This window comes from Babylonia areolata, chromosome 1, assembly GCF_041734735.1.
Source record: "Babylonia areolata isolate BAREFJ2019XMU chromosome 1, ASM4173473v1, whole genome shotgun sequence".
NCBI classification, from domain to species: domain Eukaryota; kingdom Metazoa; phylum Mollusca; class Gastropoda; order Neogastropoda; family Buccinidae; genus Babylonia; species Babylonia areolata.
In genome coordinates this window covers 73,532,930-73,556,082 of record NC_134876.1, presented here as the reverse complement: position 1 = coordinate 73,556,082, position 23,153 = coordinate 73,532,930, and the positions used below count along the sequence as shown (strand labels likewise).

Genomic DNA, 23,153 nt, shown 5'->3' with positions numbered 1-23,153 from the left:
CTAAGTCAAAGCAGCGTGTGCAGAATCAGCGGCAGAGGAATAAACCACCTTATGTCCGTCCAAGCCGACCGGCCATGCCCAAGGCCAGAAGGCAGCACCCCCAATGACTGGGCCCCGATTCAGCACCGCCAGTCGTTCAGCCCCTCCAAGTAGGAAACTTGTCTCGGCATGCACATCAGTGGCGTGCTCTGGGACTCAACGACGGGATTGTGTCGGTGCTAGAGTCGGGGTACATGCTGCCTTGGGCGGAGGACCGCCCCCCTCTAAGATCCAATCCTCCTCCTTAGGTGCCCAGCTCGACGGAGCAGGAGAGCGTCTTAGAGAAAGAGATATCGCACCTACTCCTCATAGGGGCGATATCTCAACTCTCGGACCCGGGCCCCGGTTTTTACGGCTGGTTGTTCGTGATTCCAAAGGTCTCGGGAGGGTGGAGACCAGTTTTGGACTTGTCCCCCCTCAACAGATTCCTCCCCAAAATTAAATTCAAGATGGACACACAGGCACAGATTCGGGAGACCATCCAACAAGGCGATTGGGCTACCTCTATCGATCTGGAAGATGCTTATTTTCATATCCTCATCCATTCGGCATCCTGTCGGTACCTGAGGTTCGTGTGGAGGGACAAGGTGTTCCAGTTCCCGGCCCTCCCATTTGGTCTGTCCCTTGCCCCTTTCCTGTTTACCAAGGTGGTGCGGGAATTGGTGTCCATCGTCCGCTCAGAATCCATTTGTCTCTGTGTGTACCTGGACGACTGGCTTATCCTGGCCCAGTCGCAGGCCCTGTGCCAGAGTCATACGGCCAGACTTCTAGACCTTTGCTCCCAACTGGGCTTCCTCATGGACCAGGAGAAATGCGATCTGTCCCCAAGTCAGTCCTTCGACTTCTTAGGGATGAGATTCGACACGCGGTCCATGATAGTCTCTCTGACGCCAGATCGCTGGGACCGTCTGGCAGGCCTCCTCAGCCACTTGCGCCGCTCCTCACAAGATACAGCGCGGACACTTTCTTCCCTCCTGGGCATGATGGAGTCCATGGCACCTCTCATTCCCTTGGGTAGGGTTCGCAAGCGCCCTCTCCAGAGGGCACTGAGGTTACACCGGTCCCAGAGCACTCAGCCATGGGATACCCAGATATGTCTGGGCGAGTGGTTCCTCGAGGTGACATCAGAGTGGTTAATCACCCCTCTTCGGACACAGGGGGTGCCCATAGCCCCACCTACTCTTCAGGTGGCACTATTCACAGACGCCTCCTCCCTGGGCTGGGGAGCCCACATGGACTCACTCCATGCAGCAGGGACTTGGTCCCCTGGATGAGCGCCTATGCCACATCAATGTTCTGGAACTGGAGGCAGTTCGCAGGGCTCTCCTGCACTTCATGGGGGAGGCCACTGGCAAGACCATCCGCTTGTTCACGGACAAGACGACAGTTGCATGTTATGTGAACAAATGGGGGGGAGCGCACTCGGCAGACCTCTCCCTGCGGACCGAGGCTCTCCTCCGTTGGTGCCACAGCAAGGGCATTGCACTTTCAGCGAGACACATAGCAGGAAAAGCCAACATCTTGGCAGATGCTCTCAGCAGGTCCAAGAGTGTCATACGCACAGAGTGCACCCTGGACAAGGACAGCCTTCAGGGGGTGTGGGAACAGTGGTTTCCACCGATGGTGGACCTTGTTCAACAAGAGACTTCCCACTTATGTCTCTTCGGTTGCCAACCCAGAAGCGTGGGCAGTGGATGCTCTCTCTCTAGACTGGAGCAGTCTGATTGCCTCCGCGTTTCCTCCCTTTCCAATTCTGTCCAAGGTGATACAGAAAGACAGATTGGAACGCCCGCAGCTGATCCTCATTGCACTGAAATGGCCAGCCCAGACCTGGTTTCTGGACTTTCAGTCCCTGACACATGTTCCACCCCTGGAACTTGAAACCAAATCTCATCTGCTGAGGCAGCCTCGCTCAGGCACTCCTCATTCCAATCCTCAACTGCTCCACCTGCACGCATGGCTGCTGGGCGGTCGGAACTGTCAGCATCACCATTGAAGTCCTCGACCCCTCGGTCAGCCTCTGTGTCGGCTGCGCTGACCCAGGGGTGTGCCTCCTCTGACCTCCTCTCCATAGTCACCAGAGCAAGGAGGCAGGGAACGGAGACTTTGTATGACTTTCGCTGGAAGAAATGGTTGCGGTGGTGTACAGCTCAGGGCATTCCCCCTACGAACCCTATGAGCATGCAGCTGGCCAACTTTCTGGCTCACTGCTCCTCGGTTCTCATCCTGTCTGCTAGTTCTGTGCGAGGGTACAGGTCTGCCATCTGTACCACAATCAAACAGCTAGGTGGTCCCGCCTTTGAAGCGGATTTCCTGCTCAGAGAGGTGGCTAGGGGTGCCCCTCTGAAGGAAGCTAGAAACCCCAGAAGAGTGCCCCTCTGGGACTTGTTCCTGGTGCTGGATTTCATTCGAAAACAGCCCTTCGAGCCATTGGGGACTATTCCTTTTGACATCCTCACCCTCAAGACCACTTTCCTTCTGTTGCTGGCCACAGGCCGTCGTAGAAGCGAGATTCATGGTTTAGTGGAATGCCACAAGGTCTGGCCTTCCACAGAGATGATTCCATCACTATTCGTTTCCTTCCAGAGTTTCTGGCTAAGAACCAAGACCCTGAGGTTCCTTCCCCCTCTCTGAGGGTCAGACCTTTGTCTGATATTCTTGCCCAAGATGATGAGGATAGGCATCTCTGCCCTGTTTGGTGTCTCAAATATTATTGGGATAGGTCTTGCCATTGGCGTTCTTCTCAGAGGTGTCTGCTCATCTCCCTCAATGAGAATTACAAGAAAGACATCGCTGCAGGCACCATTTCCCGCTGGGTTTCCCAAGTCATTCGTAGAGCCTACTCTCATGCACACATGGATATCAGCTGTCTTCATCCCAGAGCACACGAAGTGCGGGCCATAGCTACTTCAGCTGCTTTCCAGCACTCAGTGCCACCGCAGCATGTCTTGGAGGCAGCCTTCTGGCGGTCTGAGAATCCCTTCATCAACTTCTACCTCAGGAATTTCCGTATGACCAGGGCTGACGGTTCCAAGGGGATTTCCTTTGTCGCGGCTAACACTGCTGTCTCAGTTACAAGGGCTCCCCATACGAACCAGTAGGCGTTGCCCTCCTCCATTTGCTTTAAATTCTGCATCAGTTTGACATGGTACAGTATATGACACCAAAAGGAGGAGTTTGTATTATACTCCATGTTTGGTGTTGCATATACTTACCATGTCAAACTTGAATGCCCACCCGTCCGTCCCCGCGTCTCCGCCGTGGTTCTCATGGGGCATTTTCTTCGATGGCCACGGAATGATTCAGCACTTATAGCTTTTAGAGGCGTTTGATTGGCTGAGAGCGGGCGGGCCTGTCTTTTCACTGTTAGCCGCGCGAAATTTGGCCAAGCAGAGCAAACCAATAGGCCTAGTATGCATCAGTTTGACATGGTAAGTATATGTAACACCAAACATGGAGTATAATACAAACTCCTCCTTTTAAGTGGAACTGCAAATCATGACACACAACCGACAGACCTGGAGAAAACTGACGAATAGTTTTTCTAGGCGGCATCCCAATGTCTATTCACATACTTAAGGGAGAAGTAAAACAAGAAGAAAAAGAAGAATAAAGCAAATGGTGTCACATCTTAGTTGTTACAGTCCAGCTGACCACACAGCTGGCAAATTATATTGATTTATATGTATGTATTGTATATTATATGTATGTGTGTATCTTTGTGCATCTGTCTGTCTCTCTGTATATATTTGTATATTCTCTGTTTGTGTGTGTGTGTGTGTGTGTTATATGTATGTGTGTATCTTTGTGCATCTGTCTGTCTGTCTCTCTGTATATATTTGTATATTCTGTGTGTGTGTGTGTGTGTGTGTGTGTGTGTGCAAGTTTGCATTGATAAATGTTCATAAATTGGTTGGATATTTAGATACAGAAAAGCACTCACATTATATAACACTATTAGTAGAAAATGTGAAGCTGTTTTCCCCAAGCATTTACTGGAATAACCAATGCAGACCTTGAACTGTTGCTGAACACTGGCATTTTTTGTTTGTTTGTTTGTTGTTTTTTTCCAATTGCATTGAGAGCAAATTCGTTTACAGAGGTGACTAATAACCCCGGCAAACAAATTTTACAATATCACTGATTAGATAAAAGAGACTAAGCATGAGGTGGTATGATACCCTACAGAACATCTCCATCTCAAAGATATAAGGCAGAGCAGAATCCGAACAAACAGAAGAGCAGAATCAGAACACAGTTTAACAAGGATCTGATGAGGACAGACAGAAGACCTTGGAAGTGGAGATCAGATAAAGAAAAATACACACACTCATTCCACACACATTCTGTTGTTTTTTTTTAAACATTTTATTGTACTTTATTTTTGACTATGTGTTTCTTTAACTTGCCTAATGATTGCTGAGGGCACACACAAAAGACGTCTGTGACTGCACTATTTCACAGCTGTGCTATATGTATATATATAATAATATATATATTCATCCACATCTACAGGGCTGAACACAATATCACAACAATGCACAAACATGTACAATGAAGGTCAGAACTTTAGTGCTATACAGAAAATGCATCATCCATCTTCACAACATTCCTTCATGCCTGCCACCATGAGTACAAATCAGCATCTTTTAAAACATAATTTTTTATTCATTTATTTTTTGGCTGTTGTTGATTATTATCATGTCTGAACTGGATGTTAAGGGAAGAGATTTTGTCTGTTACAAAATCTTAGTTTCAGATCTGTTAGTCTTCATAGTGAAAACCCAAACATAAAAAAGATTTGTACAAAAACTTACAGTGGACATTCCTTTTCTTTTGTTGCACCTAAACAGTGGAATTCATAACCCTCATACCTCAGTTACACCCCAACACCCGCATTCAAGAGAGCACTCAAAACATATCCTTTCAAACTGTACTTTTCTCTTTGAAACTTTTCCTGCATATGCTTGCTGTGATCTTATTGGCGGATGTGCTCTTTGTGTTGCTTGTATGAATTTGTGGTCATTTTTTGGTCTTTTTTGTGATGCTGGTTCCTTGGTGTTTATCTTTTTACTTTGAATGTGATGTGCCTTGTTTTTCTGTGGTTTGTTCCTGTGTGATTTGAGACTGTGATGGTGCCTGTGTTGATTTAAATATTTTTATGTTACTTAGTCTTAATTAGGTAAATTTTAGCGAATGTCATGTGAGATTGTGTTGACTTTGCACATATTTTTACATCACTTAGTCTTATATTTGTGTATTTTATTGTAAAGTGTGGTGAGCCCCATCTGAGATGGGGGTACTGCGCTATATAAGCCTGCATTTTATTATTATTATCATTATTATTATTATTACAAACCAGATGTTATTCAAATTTATGCTTTATTCTGATCATTTCCCATGATTTTATTTCTACAAACGATACATAACGACCCTCATAAAAATGCATGCTTCTCTGGAAGATGGAATCAATATATATTTATCACATAGTATTTCTAACATCAACAATACAGACAGCACTTTATTCTCCAAGTGGAAGACAAATTAATTGTGGTTTTCTGCAAGCATACACTGTTCAGTATGTTATGTTTTAGTGCCACATGTTGTTTTCTTATCTTTAATCAGTTTTTGAAGTTCCCTGTATATGAATTAAAAAGAACAAGTCCTGAACATCAGAAGGGTGTCCATCAATCCACAGCCCAAAACAATCAACAAAGATACAGTCCAGGTGGGTATCTGGCAAAAATATGTATATACTTATTTGTTAAGTTTGTAATGAAATACAAGATATATCTTAGATCATCTGATTCTGACTTGCATTGATTGTTTTTATAACTTTAAAAAACAAAATCTTTTCTCTTTGCTTATATTTCCCTCTTGCATCCACATCACTCTTTCCCTCCCCTCATCCTCCACTCCTTTCTCTTTTTTCAAATTTTATTCTTTAACTGGCTTCAGTTTTAGACAAAAATTGTCTTCTTTTTTTTTCTCTAGTTCCAATGTGAGTAGATATATGAACACACTTACAAGTCAATAAAATGAACTTCCTGTGCTTGTCCAACTTTTTCATAATGTCTGAAGCTGTTTTCTCAACACTCAAAAAACAACATAAAATCATATTTTGCTGGGAAAGATCGTCCAAACTGCTCCTCTTTTAAAAATCATCATGAGAGTAATAATGCACAAATGCTTGCAAATTGTTTATGATTATGCCTATCAAATAACAGAAAGATTTGCCTGCAAGTAAAAATCTGCAGGTAAAACTGTCAATGTGTGTGTGTGTGTGTGTGTGTGTGTGTGTGTGCGCGCGCGCGCGCGCATGCATGCAACAATTTTCTTAACATTCCAATACCACTCATTTTGGTTCACCTGTTCACTTCCAAACCCTGGATTATTGCATAAAAGTTCTGGTGCCAACAGTGCATAAAGAACTAGGAGGTGATTGTTGTTTTGACTAGAATGTTTACTGTTGTAGTCTGTCACTTTCCAGTCATCTATAAAAAGTGTTGACTACTGCCCTACAGTAACTGGTGCATAACTATCAACTGACTTCACTAATGGCACACACACACACAACTGATGCAAGGCAATATCATATACATGCACATTATCCTAAAGTAACAAGATAATACCACATTACAATGCATCCCTATGGCTATAGTATTGTGGCACAGAACATTAATTCTATTGACAAGGGATAATCAATGGTATTTTTCCACACCAAAACAAAGTTGAGACCAAACTTCTTTTTGTGGAAAACTATTTACATAACAACCTGTGTTCAACAACATAAATCATAATATGGCATATGACTCAAGTCCATAACAAGCTAAGTGTGTGTGTGTGTGTGTGTGTGTGTGTGTGTGTGTGTTTCAGAGATGGAGTGCATGTCTGTGGTATGTACATGTGTGTGACAAATGAGACAGACAAAATGTGTGAATTTATCCAAACAGGAAATGATAAATATTCACTCACTGTAACTTTGAAACAAAAGAAAGAGGTGCTGCTGAATTTATGGTTCGGAAGAATGCAATGTACTACTTTTGTGGACCACACGAACTACACGCACACATGTGAACACTACAGTCAAACTTCACAGTACATCACTGGGTTACATTGCTTTTACATTTTCTGGATGGACTACAAGAGGATGTACACATACCACAATGTCATCACGCAAGTGGGTTCAAGACATGTTTAATAAAATAAGTGCACTAATCTGCATTTTCATTAACTTTCACATCTGGTAGGAAAACATGGTGAAACTGGTGGTGTTTTGTACAAATTAGTTGTCACCAAAGACACATTCTTTCACACTAAACATGAAACACCCACAGCTATTTTTGACACTAGTTCATAGGGGGCACTATAACTGGAACACTAACAGCTGTATGTAAGCAGCACTCATACTAAGGTGAACAAAAGCCAGAACTATATTATCGCTTTCTACCATGTCAATACTCTATTTATTTCATTTAGTTAGTAAAAAAAAAAAAAAAATTCCTTGAAGAATATTTTGAAGGGTATAAAGTCTTCAGAGTACTGGCATCAGTCTTTCACAATTAGTGTACGACTCACATGCATTATTAAGTTATCATAACTTGTGAAGTAGGGTTAAAAAAAAAAGATATCTGTCCTTGGAAGCATTCATAAAAAAACCCCAGATATACCGAGTACCCCTTTCACTATCAAATTTATGAGAATTTTATTGCACACATTATCAAAAAGAAGTCACTGAATTCATTGTTAAAGTGCATAAGCAAGGATTTAATAATAATCTGAACAAACAATAAGAACAAGTAATTGAAATATGATAATGCCATATCAGCATACCAAGTACAGATGTGCACAGTAAGTGAGTGGTAATAAGATCCAGAAGAAACCAATGGAAGACACTTTATTTTTGAAGACCAACTGATAATCCGCTTTTTGTCAATGTCTGTTCACTGACAAAGGCTTCCCAAAGAGTATAAATGTTAAATACACTTGAAAATGTGTATTGGCAATTAAATCATTTATTACAGTGGTTACCGGTTTTATGCCAGGAAATGCTGAAAATGAAATATCGTTTTAAACCATCGCTTTAAACTGTAACAAATTTTCTACATGTATTTTTCACACTGACTTACTTAACTCTTGTGTCAACCAAAATTCTTATTCTTCTGATTAAGTTTATTTTCAAGAAAGAGAGAGAGATTTTAAAAAGTGAGGTAAAACCTGATTCAGAGTGTCACAAGCTTCCAGAATATAAAAGTATGTTCTTTTATCAAAACCTCACCTGCTTCAAATATGTCTAAGTTTAACGTAAGTACATGAAGTAAGTTTTATTACTTCTTCACTAATATCATTTCTGTGTTGCTAATTCACTCTACACACATGTGTTCATAGATATAGGAAATGAATCTGTGTGAAAAGGGATAGGGGTCAAGTGGGCAGGAAGGGGGGAAATACATATATATAATACAGCATCACTGAAAACCCAAGTGCAAAAAAATAAAGAGAGAAAACAAGTTAGAATTTCAGGTTGCTCTGAACCATTCTTTACAACTGCAAACAACAGTCACTTAGAAATGATCATCTGTATTTCAAGGAAATATAAGAATGGAAATTAACTACCCAGAATCTGAAGCCAAGATCGTTGTTTTGGATTTGTATAATATCATTCTACTGATATGGTGAGTACAAAGTTAATAAGTTTAATAATATATACATAATCCAAGGAGACTTCATTTGGCAATGCATATTTGCTATGAATACACACAGGGTTTCATAAAAAGCAAAAAAAAAAAAAAAAGAGAAAAAGAAAAAAAGAAAAAGAAAAAAAGAAGATGACTATGGCAATGACATTTCAAGGATTTCAATGTGCTAAACAGGTTTCTGGAAGAGACAAAAGTGAAATATGCTGCAACTGTTATACATTTCCAACACACAATATGCGAGTACAAAGCTTATAACTGTAAATGTCAAATGCTACTACCTTTAGTTTTTCTTTTTTTCTAAATGAATCCCATACACTGCCTGCCTGTTTACCTGCAACATGTTATCATATTCAATTGCAGAGACTGCACACGTCATGCCATTGCTCTTCACACTGTTCGACACCAAGAAATGAAAAGAAAACCAATGCTACTTACCTTTGTAATAATCACCACTTAAAACACTGAACGAGGCAGAACATATGCACATAATATTTACATTTTTACTGTCTCCTGAGAAAGACTCTTCAGGCCAAATAAGAAAAGGAACGGGAGTCAAATTTTGAATCTTAAGAGTTATTCAAGAATGAATTATTACGAGTTGTTCACATCCCCTTCTATGTTGTTCTATAAAAACCATAAATACAAATTTCCTTGGGAGAATAGTTGTTGTTTTTTCCTGATGCTTTGTTGTTGATCTGATCTTAAGAAAATAGAACAGGGCTTGATTTTAAGAATCTACATTTGCAAACACAAAAACATATTTAAAAAAAAAATCACACAAACAAATCAATCACAACTGTGGATAAACATTTAATAAACAAAAGAATGAACACACACACACACACACGTACACAAACACACACAAAATAACACAGATTCACACTTATGTACAAACACCAGCATGACATCAGATAAAAATCCATCAAAATTCTTAACAAACTGTACCACTCTGAAAAGGAAAAAAAATAAATAAAGCCATCCTTATTATTCTTTATGCTCATATTCTGACCAATATGATTTAGTTTAAATGGAATGCACAATTTTTCCCCAGAAAAAGAGTGTATTTGAGCTGTAACTGCACTTCCAACAGAACACACTGAAGCAGCTGGAACCACATCTATTCCTTGACCTTCCACAGCATTTGCAAATGAAATGAAACAAGTCTGAATAATTCTGAACAATGCTGAAATAAGATAAAAAGTATGAGCCAATAACACAAGGTCACATGAAATGTACGTAATCAACTCTGCCTCAGCCCATACAGTACTCAAGCACCATCTAACCACCAAACAAACAGTGACATTCACCAGGGATTGAAGCAATTGTTATGCTGAAAGACAAACAACATTATTACTGGTCCATGAAATAAAGGAATGAGTCTGTATATACACATTTACACAGCAAACTGATGCATCATGTCAGTATAGCCTCAGTGCTGAGTGAGATCATCACCATTGGCAAAATGGAACAATAACAGCAAACAGAAACCAAAATATGTCCAAAAACTTTTCTGATATAAGTATCTATTTCATTAACAGATGAGGAATCATCTACTGGGAGTGTACATCCTATATGGTTCATCAAAACTATTTTCTAAGTTGCATGCAATGATGATCTGACTTAAAATGTACAAAACAAAACAAAGGAAAAAAAAACCCAGCATCATTCTGCTCACACAATCTCTCCATATAATAGATGTTCAAAGTATCACTTAGTCTTGAAGACTGCTCCAATTAAATGTTCTGATGGTAAAAGCATTTGTGTAAATACAATGAAAAAACGACAACAAAAAACACCACCACATAAATGGTCTTGGGCAACACATTTGAATTCTTTCTGACCTTATCAGACTCATCACAAAACTCATTCATTGTATAGCCCATAATAAAGTGCTAAAGAATAGCCCACAACAAGAAAAATATTCCTATCATAACACTGGGACTGATGTGACATATGAATAGAAAATCAAATAAACAGGTACAGGTTTGTTGGACTTATTTCTCACATCTTTTTTCCAGCTTTGAGACACTTTTGATTACAACCAAACCACAATTTCATTTCTTTTCTTTTCTTTTCCCCGACAGCAAAAAATAGAATCCATATCAGGGCCAAAATCATTTACAAATCAAAATCCACAGTCCAAAACAACCAACAAATTTTTCCAAGACATCATACATGGACAATCCAGTCTGATCACATGAGATATTTATCCACACCATCAATGTGAAATACAACAGGCCCAAGAAAATGATGCATAATTTGTATGCAAAGAATTCATGCAAATTTTGCAGTCAAAGAAAAAGAGCAGTCCATCCATGGACACAAAATTTACCTGCCAGTTTTGATTGAAACCATGGTGCCAGTACAATCAAAGCAAGAACTCTGTTGATGTTGAAAATGAGAGAATTCTGAATGCAGACCTGTTGTCATGAAAGAAGCAATGCGAAGCAAAGAGAAGATAGACTGAGTGAACAATATTTTGAAGTTCAGGCAGCAGAAGGGTGCCTGCAACCACCTGATCTGGGAACTTTTTTTGTTTGTTTGATGGAAATATCCTCAAGAAATGCACACAGTAACAAGGAAGCCATTTGCTCAAGTCTTAGGCCCGTTTGAGGGGAATCTAAATGAATACTGTCTCAGTGGAGAAGGCACTGGCCCAAAGATTAGTAGCATTTGCGTACTAAAGTCAAAAGTTTCCCTCCTGCAAGTGAAAGAAAAGTTTCACACTGGGCAAAATTCAGATCAATGAATTAACAAAATGGCTGATTCAGTACAAAGTTCATATGTCATTTTCTGGGTCTATGGAATTTGATCTTTAATCTCCAATGGACACACAACAACCAGAGGCAACAGTTTCTCCAATATCATCACTTCTACATAATTAATTAAAAAAGGGAAGAAAAATGAGCAAAAAAAAACAAAAAGAAAATTAACGGAAAAATCTAATCTGATATACCAAATCTGAACAGATAAAGGCCATACTGGCAAATAATGCTGCTATAGTGGCAACTAGTGCCCATCCCATTTAAACACAATCACTTTCTATGCATCACAGTAAAGCAATTTAGTGTAGATCAGAGGATTGTAATGGGCAACTGTCATTCAAAAAAAAAAAAAGAAGAAAAAAGAAAATAATAATAATAATAAAAACAAAAAATCCCCCCAAAACAACACCAGATCAATGGAACACTAGGCAGAATAAAAGGAGGTGACAGAAATATTCAATACAAAGAAAAACTGATGACAGCTGACTGAAGACAGGGCATCAATAGCATACCATACCCCAAAAAGAAACAGTTTGGAGGGTAGAAAAACAACCTTGCCAAATCTCTTTTCAATATACTGACTGATCTGCCTCATAATTACATCCACCCAAAACACAGAAGAAGATGAAAATTTTTGAATTAATGATCACCATAAACGAAAATAACAGTATAACCCTTGAAAGAAACATCCTGTATTCTGATTTTAAAAGGAAATAAATGTTTCTTCAAAATTTCTGCAGACTCAGAATATGTTGCATTTCTTTTCATCATGAAATTCATACCATTTTAGACCATCATAACTGATAATATCAACAGTCTATATCAACACATGATAACACAAATCCAACACAGAAGATCTTATAACACCATGAGTATTCTTTCTTTCAGATCAAAGAATGTTTCTGCAACTAAAAACATTCACCTTCTTACACATTGGTTATACTGTTTGTCTGTATGCAGTACAACCTTTCTTCTTGAGAAGAAATAATGGTGATAAAGGAGGATTCAAATGTCGAAGAAATACTTTCAAAGCAAAACGTCATGAAAACAGGTTCATTTGCAACATTTATCCGCACACATTTCCATACAGGAACACATCGTTTTGAGATGGTCTTGCAGAAAGAAAAAAGGAATTCTACAAAATATAATGATTATTTTGTAAACAGGATACCTGCAAATCTACACTGTCAAACCTGTGATTCTACAGAAAGTCATCCATACAGAAGACACAAATACACCTAGTCAAATAAAAGTATTTGGGTGAATAAACTGCTTCACTGAAGAGTTTAATTACAACACTGATCTGTCCTTCTCTCCTTATGTCCCAGAGACCTATACAGATTCCAAGGTACATTATGATCATCCATCTGCTTTTCAAAACTTACACATTCCTTTTTTTTTCAAGTGGTGGCATTATAACATTATTGTACAAGAACCATACTTAAAACCAGTTTCAATCATGTCCATAAATACTGTTGTCAAGCACATTATTGCTAGATTAAGAATATAGTTTAAATAATACACATTTTTGGCGAAACAATAACAAATGTAGTATTTTCTGAACACAAATAAATGTATCTTTTTGAAATTTGTTTTCAATTGTGTACAGTATGATTAATACTGCAGTCCTCCTTCCTACTTACTTATCTATTCATTTATTTCATTAAAATGAGTCAAAGTTGAAGGTCTCATTGCCTTTTTATGGCCATATGGGCAGTGAATCCATATTCACTGAGTCAAAGGCTTGGCACAACAAGATGGGGTCCAATCTTTTTCTTCTGCTGCTTTGACCTTCCCCTATCAAACTCAGGTACCCATTCACATTTGGGTACAGTGAGGAAAATTTGAGAAAAATGCATTACCCAAGGACACAACACATCGACACATTGCATTAATGGGGTCCCAAACTGTCATCACTGTTTTAGAAGTCAAATGAATAACCGATTTGGCCATGTCACTATATTTCATTTTTCATTTATTTCATATGGGAATATAAATAAGTAGTTGTAAGTAGGGTTATAATATTGATCACACAGCAGACAATACAACAAAAAGACTCAAGTTGTTCACATCCTAACTCGAGTTTGATTAAATGTTTGTAAAAATTATATAATAAAAGCAAGCTAAATTTTTCAAAGGGGAATAACAGTTGAACAGTTTTTCCCCCTTTCATGTACCTCTGTTCAGAATGCATGTAAACATGATGGTATTCAGGCACTATTGATCTCCATTTTGAACTTTTCATCCTTATACTGACCGCATATTGTCAGGATTCTGTTCTTGTTCATTCTGAAATGTAAACCCAACACTCTCACACCCATCTGTAACAGGTAATGCTGTTTCTCGTACATTATTATCTGTTTTGTTTTACCCACCTAACGCTGTGTAAACTGGCTGACAAATCTACGCAAAACATTTATCATGAATCAAATACAATCATTGATTTCCGAGTCTGTTGTCCTTATTCTGATCAGCTATAAACTCCATCTTGTGAACAGCAGCTGACAGTAGGTCACAAGGATTCTGGAAATGATTTATTTTCCTTTCATTTGCATAACTATTTTCCTGTTGTTTCTTTGTTTGTTCGTATTTTCTTTTTTCTTTAAAATTCTGGTTGTTCTTTTAACATCATTGTGGATAGTGTTTCAGGCTTTTTATTGTCAGGGTGAATAGGTATGTTAATACCATGGATCCTTTTTATAAAAAAAAAAAATATATATATATTATCATTATTTGGTATGTGGTGCATGGGCACTGATAAAGTAGTAACCAATCACATCAGATTTATTAAAAGGCTGAAAGACAGGCCTGAGAAACAGGCCATGAGGGTCTGATAAGAAAATAAAAAGTACTAACACATGATAAAGTTCTGCTAAGGGGAACAATAGATGCAGAAAACAACAGACATGTTGAACACAACACTTTCGGATCATACTGATCCCAAAATCACTGCCTTTGATTATTCAGAACACATTTACAACAGGTTTAAACAACAATAACAAAAATGTCAAAAACACAAGAAGAACAATTCGCCAAATCACAAACAAAAATAGTTACAAATAATACTGTTTTCTTTACTAATTGATAATAAAGTCTTTATTTAAATAAACATTCTGATCCATGTTCAAGAAACAAATCTACTTAACGCAGATGATATACACTCCCCTCTTCCCCTGAATATTCTGATTACTGTCATTTAACCTCTGAGTATCCTAGTCTAAGGTTAAGGTTATCAGGTAAAAGAAAAAACTGCTTACACACAAAAACAGACGAAACAAATAACTATAACTTGATAAAAGTGATGTTACACTGTCTTGTTTTTGACCATTGTGAACTGAAGTTTCCTTATCTATACAGTTGTAAACATGATATTTTATATTATGACCCTCTTGTACCTACACTCCCCATTTTGCAATCTGTGCCATTTCAGAAGCAGATATCACATAATACTGTTAAACTGATCAATAAATGTCATTCATGACTGACTGATATCAAATGATTGAAGAACCAGATACAACCAGATTCCTTTGGGAAATAAACTGGAAATAAAGCAGTAACCATGAAATAATAAATAAATGAAAGCTACATCAGCATTATACACTACCACAACAAGAAAGACAACTGGTCTATAAAGGAAAACAGTATGGAAGCACAATTACAAATTATTAACTATCCATAATTATGATAGGATGCTACACACACACACACACACACACACACACACACACACACACACACACACACACATGCATACACTATTGGTAAACAAAACAGACTGAGGGAAAAATGATGGGCAAAAAAACTGACATCAAAACAAACTAAAACTAAAACAACAACACAAAGTAAAAATAAGAATAACCAAGTTTACAAACTGTCAAAATATAGATACTGTGATACATCAGAAAAACCAACACAAAGTTATGACATACACTCTCACGCAAACAGAATAAGAAAAGAAAAAATAACAGGGAACAAAAGCATGTGACTTTTGAAGGCATCCATCTACTGACATCATTTATACTATTTTGATTTCCATTCACTGCACATGATAACTACTGTGGGAAGCATAAACATTTGCTGGTCACAAAACACCACACTCAAATCTGTACATCACAACAGTCATGTTTGGCATGTATGTGAACTACAGACCTGAACTTAAAATAAGTCATCCTTTTAAAATAAGCTACAGATGCACAAAAAAACATGCACATACATAATCTTATCTGGAATGAAACTGTATTGGGTTTGTTTCTTTTAGTTGGCTATATATGGAAATGTAAAGGTCAGACTCATGTATAAAAACACAAACAAAATATGAACAAAAGAAATCAGGTTTATAAACACAATCTTATTCATTCTAAACCTGTAAAAATTCTTGTTTAACAAGAACATCAAAACTGAAACAGACCTACAATAATTTGCTAAAATATAAACTGACAGTTTACAAATTATCTGTTTAGTTCAAAAGATGTCATTGTATCATTCTGCTTTCTGAACGTAACACTACTAACTGTATAACATATCAGCAATGTCATGGAACAAAACCTCTCGTCTCATTTAATCTTCTTCCTATCTCTTCAAATGAAGTCATATATTTCTCTCATGTATATCTGTGAACAGTGAAAGACAATATACCACAACAGATCTTAATGCCATGAAAGCATCCATACTACTCTTCTGAGTTGGTTGTCTGCTGAAATATTCCTTTCAAAGTACATCAATCCTTTTCTGACAACTTCTTTTAACTGAATGTGCATGTCCCATCCTACAAGCCTGTAAACAGAGGATGCAGATGCGAGACAGTGACTAGCTTTGTAGCTAACTAAGATAGCTGGTGGAGGGAGCAATGTTACTACTAACAATAACAACTACTGTGGAATTTCCATCTTCAGGAATAGTTCCAGCTGAAAATAATATGGACAAGTACCACTCAAGCAAAACTACCGGTGACATAGTGCTGAGTATACAAGGGTCAGGCAAATTTACAAAACCATCTCAGTTTCATTTTCTCAAGGAGGCATCACTGTGTTCAGACAAACATTACATCACATCTGCTCAGCTGCAGATGCCTGACAGCAGCATAACTCAACTCGTTAGTTAGGCCTTGAGTGAATGCATACATATATTTGTGTGCCTATCAGAGTGGATTTCTTCTCATTACAGAATTTTGCCAGGCAACAAAAAAGAAATGTTGCCAAGGATTCTGTTTCGGTGCACAAAGTGCATGTTGCACAGGGGACTTTGATTTATTGTTTCATACAAATGACTAGATGCTCAGTTATATTTTCCAGTCAAACTTGGGAGAAAGGGCAGTCCGGGATTTAAACCCAAACCCTCATGGACACTGTATTGGCAGGTAATTGTTTCAACCTTTCTGTCACATTCCTCCTTTGTCTCTGACTACCTTCTCCTACCTCTTGGTCTGGGTGCTTCTCTCCTGTGTGCACCTGAATGTCCGTTGACAGGGACTGGACTCTTCTCTTTCAGTGACCCTGCTTTAGCTTTGGGCATTTGGGGAAAAAAGATTTCATGCAAATTCATCAAGAGACCTTTGTTATAAAAACTGCCTGACATGGATGAAGATGAATCGGAGGACTCAGCTGCATTGTTGTTGTTGCTGGGTTGGAGGTTGCCCATTTTGAAGCGTTCATTGGTGGTCTGGTTGACGCAGATCAAGTAGACATGGTAGAAAGCAAAGGCAAAGAGCAGGAAGAGGAGGAGGGCCAGAGAGCCCACCAGACACACACTGCGTGGCTGCTGCATAAAGAGGTGCTGCACACAATAGACAATAATAATAATAATAATATTAATAATAGTATGAATTTTTTTAGTGTCTATTCTCTAAATAGGTTGAAGGCAATTTACAACAAAGGGACAGTTAGGGTACACCCCCCACCCCACCCCCTCGACACACACACATACACATAAGCACACCCCCCTCACCCCCTCCCCCAAACACACAAACAAGAGGCATACAATGATAACACAATGAAGTCAGCACTGGATCAGAGACACAAACTGGGTGTCGGCAAGCATGTAAAAAAACAACCAAACACAGTGAAGCTGTTGGCATATATGGCATAAGCCAAGTTATACATGACAAGAATGTTTGAAATCTCACAATTCCAAAATAAACAAAGACCAAGTGAATAAGCAGGACTTGGAGAGGAGTTAAACTTAAAGGCATACTTATGTCAGAAATAGTGAAAGTATTAACACAAAAACCAATCAGTAAAAATATTTTTGGATGAAAATATTTGCAAATATCAAAATAACTAAATATATATACTGGTAACATTAAATATTCAGTTTGTCCCTTTTCAGAAATAGGCATACAATCAAAAGTAAGACACCTGATTACATTAAAATAGGAGTCATTCGAGATTAGGAAACAACATTCTTCTTCTAAAACTTTGAGAAAGATGCTCATCTTACTTCATTTCTTTAAAGTAAAAGACTGTCAGCTTTCTGAACTAATAAAAGTATACAAACATTTTCATGTGGCCTTGCAAAATCCATAATTATGCAATCATTTATTCCAGCATGAAACTATCTGACCATGCTTCCAAATCGGTTATATCCACATTCTGTCCTCTGCTATCTTTCCGTTTCAATAAAAGTATTTAACAGTGTTATCTCAATATAACAGATATACAACTACAAAGTGGTACCTGAATCAAAACAGGGTAGGTGATGGGGTGCAACTTTCCAGTGGCAGCATCAACATAAGAGGTTTCCATCAGCCTCAAGTTCTGGACCACAAGAATTAAGGAATGTGTCGTCATAAGCATTCCATTGATACTGACAGCAATGAGGGAAATCAGGAAGAACAGAAAGTAGCGCAGATTTCCGGCACCAACACAGTTGTTGGTCCATATGCAGTGGTGGTCAAAGCGATGGATGCACCGGTTGCAAAAGCCTGAAAGGATAATATAACCCTGCTGTAATCATTTAAGAGACAAAGCTTATAGCATATATACGTAACTTGATTTCAAAGAATATGTGTCATCGTTTTCACCTCTGATAACTTACAATACTATGCATGTAACTGACATTCAAAATGAACACACAAACAAACAAAAAATCCATCTATCTATCCATCCATCCCATAGTATAATAGACTGTCAGGACACCACACATTTGGCAACCATCCTCCTCCTTCCCTCACAGTTGTCTGTCCTTCTGACTGTCTCACTCAGGGTTAGACCTGTCCACTCTGAGATGTCCTCCCTTCTTTTCTTCTCCCTGCACTGTTCCCTGCAGAAAGGTCTTGACTAGTCCTGATGAACACAAGATGTGGCCTTACCACTTTAATTTCCTTTTCTTTACAGTGCTGAGTAGATCATCATGTGGCCTAATAGCTTGCTTGACTTTTCTATGCACTTCATCGTTTGTGATGTGGTCCCTGTATGTGATGCCAAGGATCTTCCGGAAGCATCAAATAGATATATGAATACTTTTTCTTATGCCATTACACACTAGTACTTACAAAATAATTACACCATCATGAGATACACAGAAGAAAAATCAAGGAAAAAATATTTATGGAAAATTTATGGGTTGCAAAATATACACCTGCCATCTGTTTTTTTGGTGTTTTTTTTTTTATATATGTGCACCAAAAAATTAATGAAACACCCACTGAAGATTGATAACGCTAGGAACATGAAGCTGTCATTGCTCAGTATAGGCACTCATAAAACAATTTAACAGTTATCCATATATATAAAAAAATCCCTGTACACACACACACACACTCACACACAGCTTCCCCAACCTCTCCTCCTTTCCTGCTATTTAGACAGATCCCTTCTTTCCAGACACACTCAAAACCACTTACTGCAGTGTTTGGAGCGAGCAGGCTTGGCCAGCTTACATGTTGCACACTGTGACCCTGGCTTGTAAAAAACGTCATCCACCTTGTACACCCCCACAAGGAAGTCCACATTGTGTCGGGTGACCTCCCCTGGATCTGCAGTGCAGCTGAGGTGGTAGAAGACAAGGTTGATGGAAAGCAGGAAAATGGGCCAGAAAATGTGATTGTTGTCCGGCTCAAAGATGGTCAGCACTGGCAGCACATCCACCACCAGAGTTACATAACCCAGAAACATCAAAGTGCCAAACACCAGCTGCATAACACGATTCCTGTAAAGTGTAAAGAAAAAGTTTATGAATATACCTGAATTGCATTATATTTACTTAACTGTAATGTGTAGGTTCAATGTATGTGTGTGTATATACATTTGTGTGTGTGTGTGTGCACACACAAATGCTTGTGTTATAGGTTTTTCTTTCTTTTATCATTTTGTCATGTTTGGCAAACATCAGCTTTTTTCTTTTTATTCAGTCGCCAAATACACATTCATTATTGGTACAATAAAATGAGTACTGTTGATTTGATTTAATTGTATGCATGATCACCAGATGTTCAGATTCAGAAATAAGGTTACAATAAATAAACTCTGGGAGGTAAGGAGAAAGGGAGATAATGGAAAATGTTTAATGATATTAAAAGTAAAACAAACAGAAGTTATCATCTATAATATGAACACCTTCATACTAGGATTACAATTTTGCTTCAATTTCCTGGTGAATTTTTAAGTTATATTGGCTTTTCATCATCTTTATATAAACTGGCATGTTACTTTTATTGTTAGATTTTTGTTTGTTTTTTGTTTTTTCTATAAGAAATGATACATTCCAATTTCCATGTGTACATCTATTTCAATGAAATCATATAAATACACAAAACTGTAAAACCTGTACCTGGTGTAGAATAAGTAGTGGACAACATTATGAAAGCTTCTGACCAAAACTTTGGGCAACAGAAACTGGACAATCTGGAAAGAAATTTTCAAGCACAAATGACCTTTGGTTTATGATAAGATTTAAATGACTCAAAAATCAATCACCCATTCAAGGTACTAGCACATAAGTCATGCTTAAAAAGAATAACAAAAGAAACTCAGAGTCAGAGAGGTTGAAGACTTTTTCATTTGCTTTTCTTTCTTTTTTTCATTATAAATTCTCAGCACTTTTATACATCCCACATCATGTATGCCTGTGTGTTGAAAGCAAATGGTGTAGACATGAATGCTGTGTGTGTGTGTGTGTGTGTGTGTGTGTGTGTGTGTGTGTGTGCGTGCGTGTGTGCATGTGCGCACGTGCGCTCACATGTGCATGCATGCATGAGCATGTTGCTGAGTGTGGATGTATGCATGGATGTTAAACAATGCATATATATATATATATATATATATATATATATATATATATATATATATATATATATATACAGGGATCGCGCTAGACTTTTTCAAAACGCGTGCAGCTTACGCAAAGTCGGCAAAAAAACGCGTAAGATAGAGTCAGAATTGCGTCAGACCTATGACACTAAATCAAAGGTTTACTGACCTATTTTCACCACTCACGTCGGCGCTGAAATTCACCGCAAGCCCTGACTGAGATACAGTGGAAAACAAAAAAAACGCTAGGGCCTAGGCTAGCCGAGTAACGTTCAGCAGTCAAACAAGGCTCAACTTTCCCGCTACAGGGTCACGCCCTGTAATGACGCCACTCTGTTCCAAAACTTGTCAGCTAAGCAGTGTTGTGTGCGCGCGTACTCTGTTAATTGGCCGTGTAGCTGTTAAGAGTCACGTAGGCATCTCGCAGTGCTACGCATGCACAGACACTTTGTCTTGTACCGTCTGATTCAGTATCGCAAACCTAGCTGCCAAGTCAGTCCTAAAGTTGCATTGATACGGCTTGGAGTAAAAGTTGTTTTGCGTAAGTGTTACGCGTGAGCGCTGTGAAAATGCGTCAGCGAAAATCAAAATGCTTCAAATATGCGAAAAACATGTGTTAACGCGATCCCTGTATATATATATATATATATATATATATATATAATGATACATATAGATATAGATATATATATTATCTAAAAACCCAGTGTCCCTGGGAGAAACCAGACAAATTACAGTGCAAAAGTGAATATACTTTACTACATCAGTACATGGTAACACAGTACAGCATGCATATATGTCTACTATCATGTATACATAAATATAATAAATATGTGTGTGTGTGTGTTTGATTATAAGAATATCACTGTGTGTGCATGTATACATGTGTGTGTCCACATTTGCACACATATATATATATATATATATGTGTGTGTGTGTGTGTGTGTGTGTGTGTGTACATTATCATTATGTGTATGCACATACACATGGAAATTTATAGGACTGATACATGTCAGTGTACATACTTTCAACAGTGTAATTAAAGCATTCGTTATCAATTGCATATTACTCTGCATGAAAATGTATCCAATTTTAAGTATAAAGTTTACTGTTTATAACCATGATTTACCTGGCAAATTCCATGCTTGATGGCTCCAAGGAGTCCAGTGTTCAAGAATGGAGAATCAGAATAAAAATACACTAAGCAAGCTGCTACAAATACTATGGTGTATCCAGCGAAGAGTGTTACGATATCCATTACTGCAACCAGTCTGCACAACAAAGAAAGAAAAGTAGTCTGAGGTTAAACTGTTATTAGTCAATTTGTTTGTTTTGGGGCTGTATCATATGAATACTCTGTGTGTATGTGTGTGTGGTCTCCATTAACTTCATTCTTAACGCTATTTCAATGCAAAATCAATTATCTTCACGAATGTTTCAAAAAGATTGCGCTGTTCACATAATTTTTGTTGTGCTACTAACTTATAATCATATGGCATTTTACTGTATAATATTTTTCTATGCAGTTGTAACCTTCATAATGATGTACCATGGCTGGCATACTGTTGTTGCCAGTGTGTACTGATGTGCGCAGGTGTGAGCGTAATTGGATGGATGAGTTTATGTACATATGAAACTGGAATGTTGGCATGTATCTTATGTTTCTGTGTCAATGACATAGTGACATATTATATAGTTTGTATTGTGTAGTGAACATTAATTTCATTACTTACATGATTAAGTTGCATGTTTTAATGCAGGTTCATGTTCTAAATGTGATTGTGTTTAATATGTGCTATGTTACATGTACTCAAACCATAATACCAAACTTCTGTGACACTGACAATAAATTTGTATCTTATCTTATATTCAGACCATTACTGATCACAAGTCCACACTAAAGTGACTATAGACTATTCCGACAATGAAAATGAACTGCCTTGTTGGAAGTTGTTCTATCTTTATACGAACACACACACTCCTTTGGGGGAAAAAAAAGAAGAAAAAGACCTTCCTCCCCCCCCAAGAAAAAAACAACAAAAACAACAACAACAACCAACGCTGAACACACATGTTCTGTCAATAGGACAATGACTAAGAATCCTTGGGTAGAGTTGATGATCTCATACAAATCAATTTACGTCATAAGCCACTTAGCTTACCATAACTTGTCGACACTGATAATCCCACACTTCTGCTCGGTCGCAATCGCATGATTATATTCCCTTAATTCAGTCAAATTTTCACATCGTATACTCTCAGTTTTTACATCATCATGGCAACTTTAATACATCTGTTCATGAAAAATACTCTAGCATCTTACTACATTGTTGCCTCTCCGAGAGCTAACGAATGCAGACAACCTTCGATTTGGCCACCGGAAGCAGGATGTGTAGCAAACGGAA

General features: G+C 38.2%; 2 protein-coding genes across 2 annotated transcripts in view; one reads left to right on the top strand and one right to left on the bottom strand.

Moving 5' to 3' along the window:
- Positions 1 to 23,153, top strand: part of LOC143287360 (delphilin-like) — a 91,753-nt gene that overhangs the window by 15,083 nt on the left and 53,517 nt on the right. The window lies entirely within an intron of this gene.
- LOC143287351 (palmitoyltransferase ZDHHC4-like) lies at positions 3,454 to 23,085 on the bottom strand. Its single transcript, XM_076595315.1, has 6 exons — positions 22,911 to 23,085; positions 21,878 to 22,019; positions 20,270 to 20,343; positions 19,344 to 19,648; positions 18,175 to 18,422; positions 3,454 to 17,275 (listed from the first exon to the last, which is right to left on the bottom strand). The coding sequence occupies exons 2-6, from the start codon at positions 22,004 to 22,006 to the stop codon at positions 16,904 to 16,906; spliced, it is 1,128 nt and encodes a 375-aa protein (XP_076451430.1). The 5' UTR covers positions 22,007 to 22,019; positions 22,911 to 23,085; the 3' UTR covers positions 3,454 to 16,903.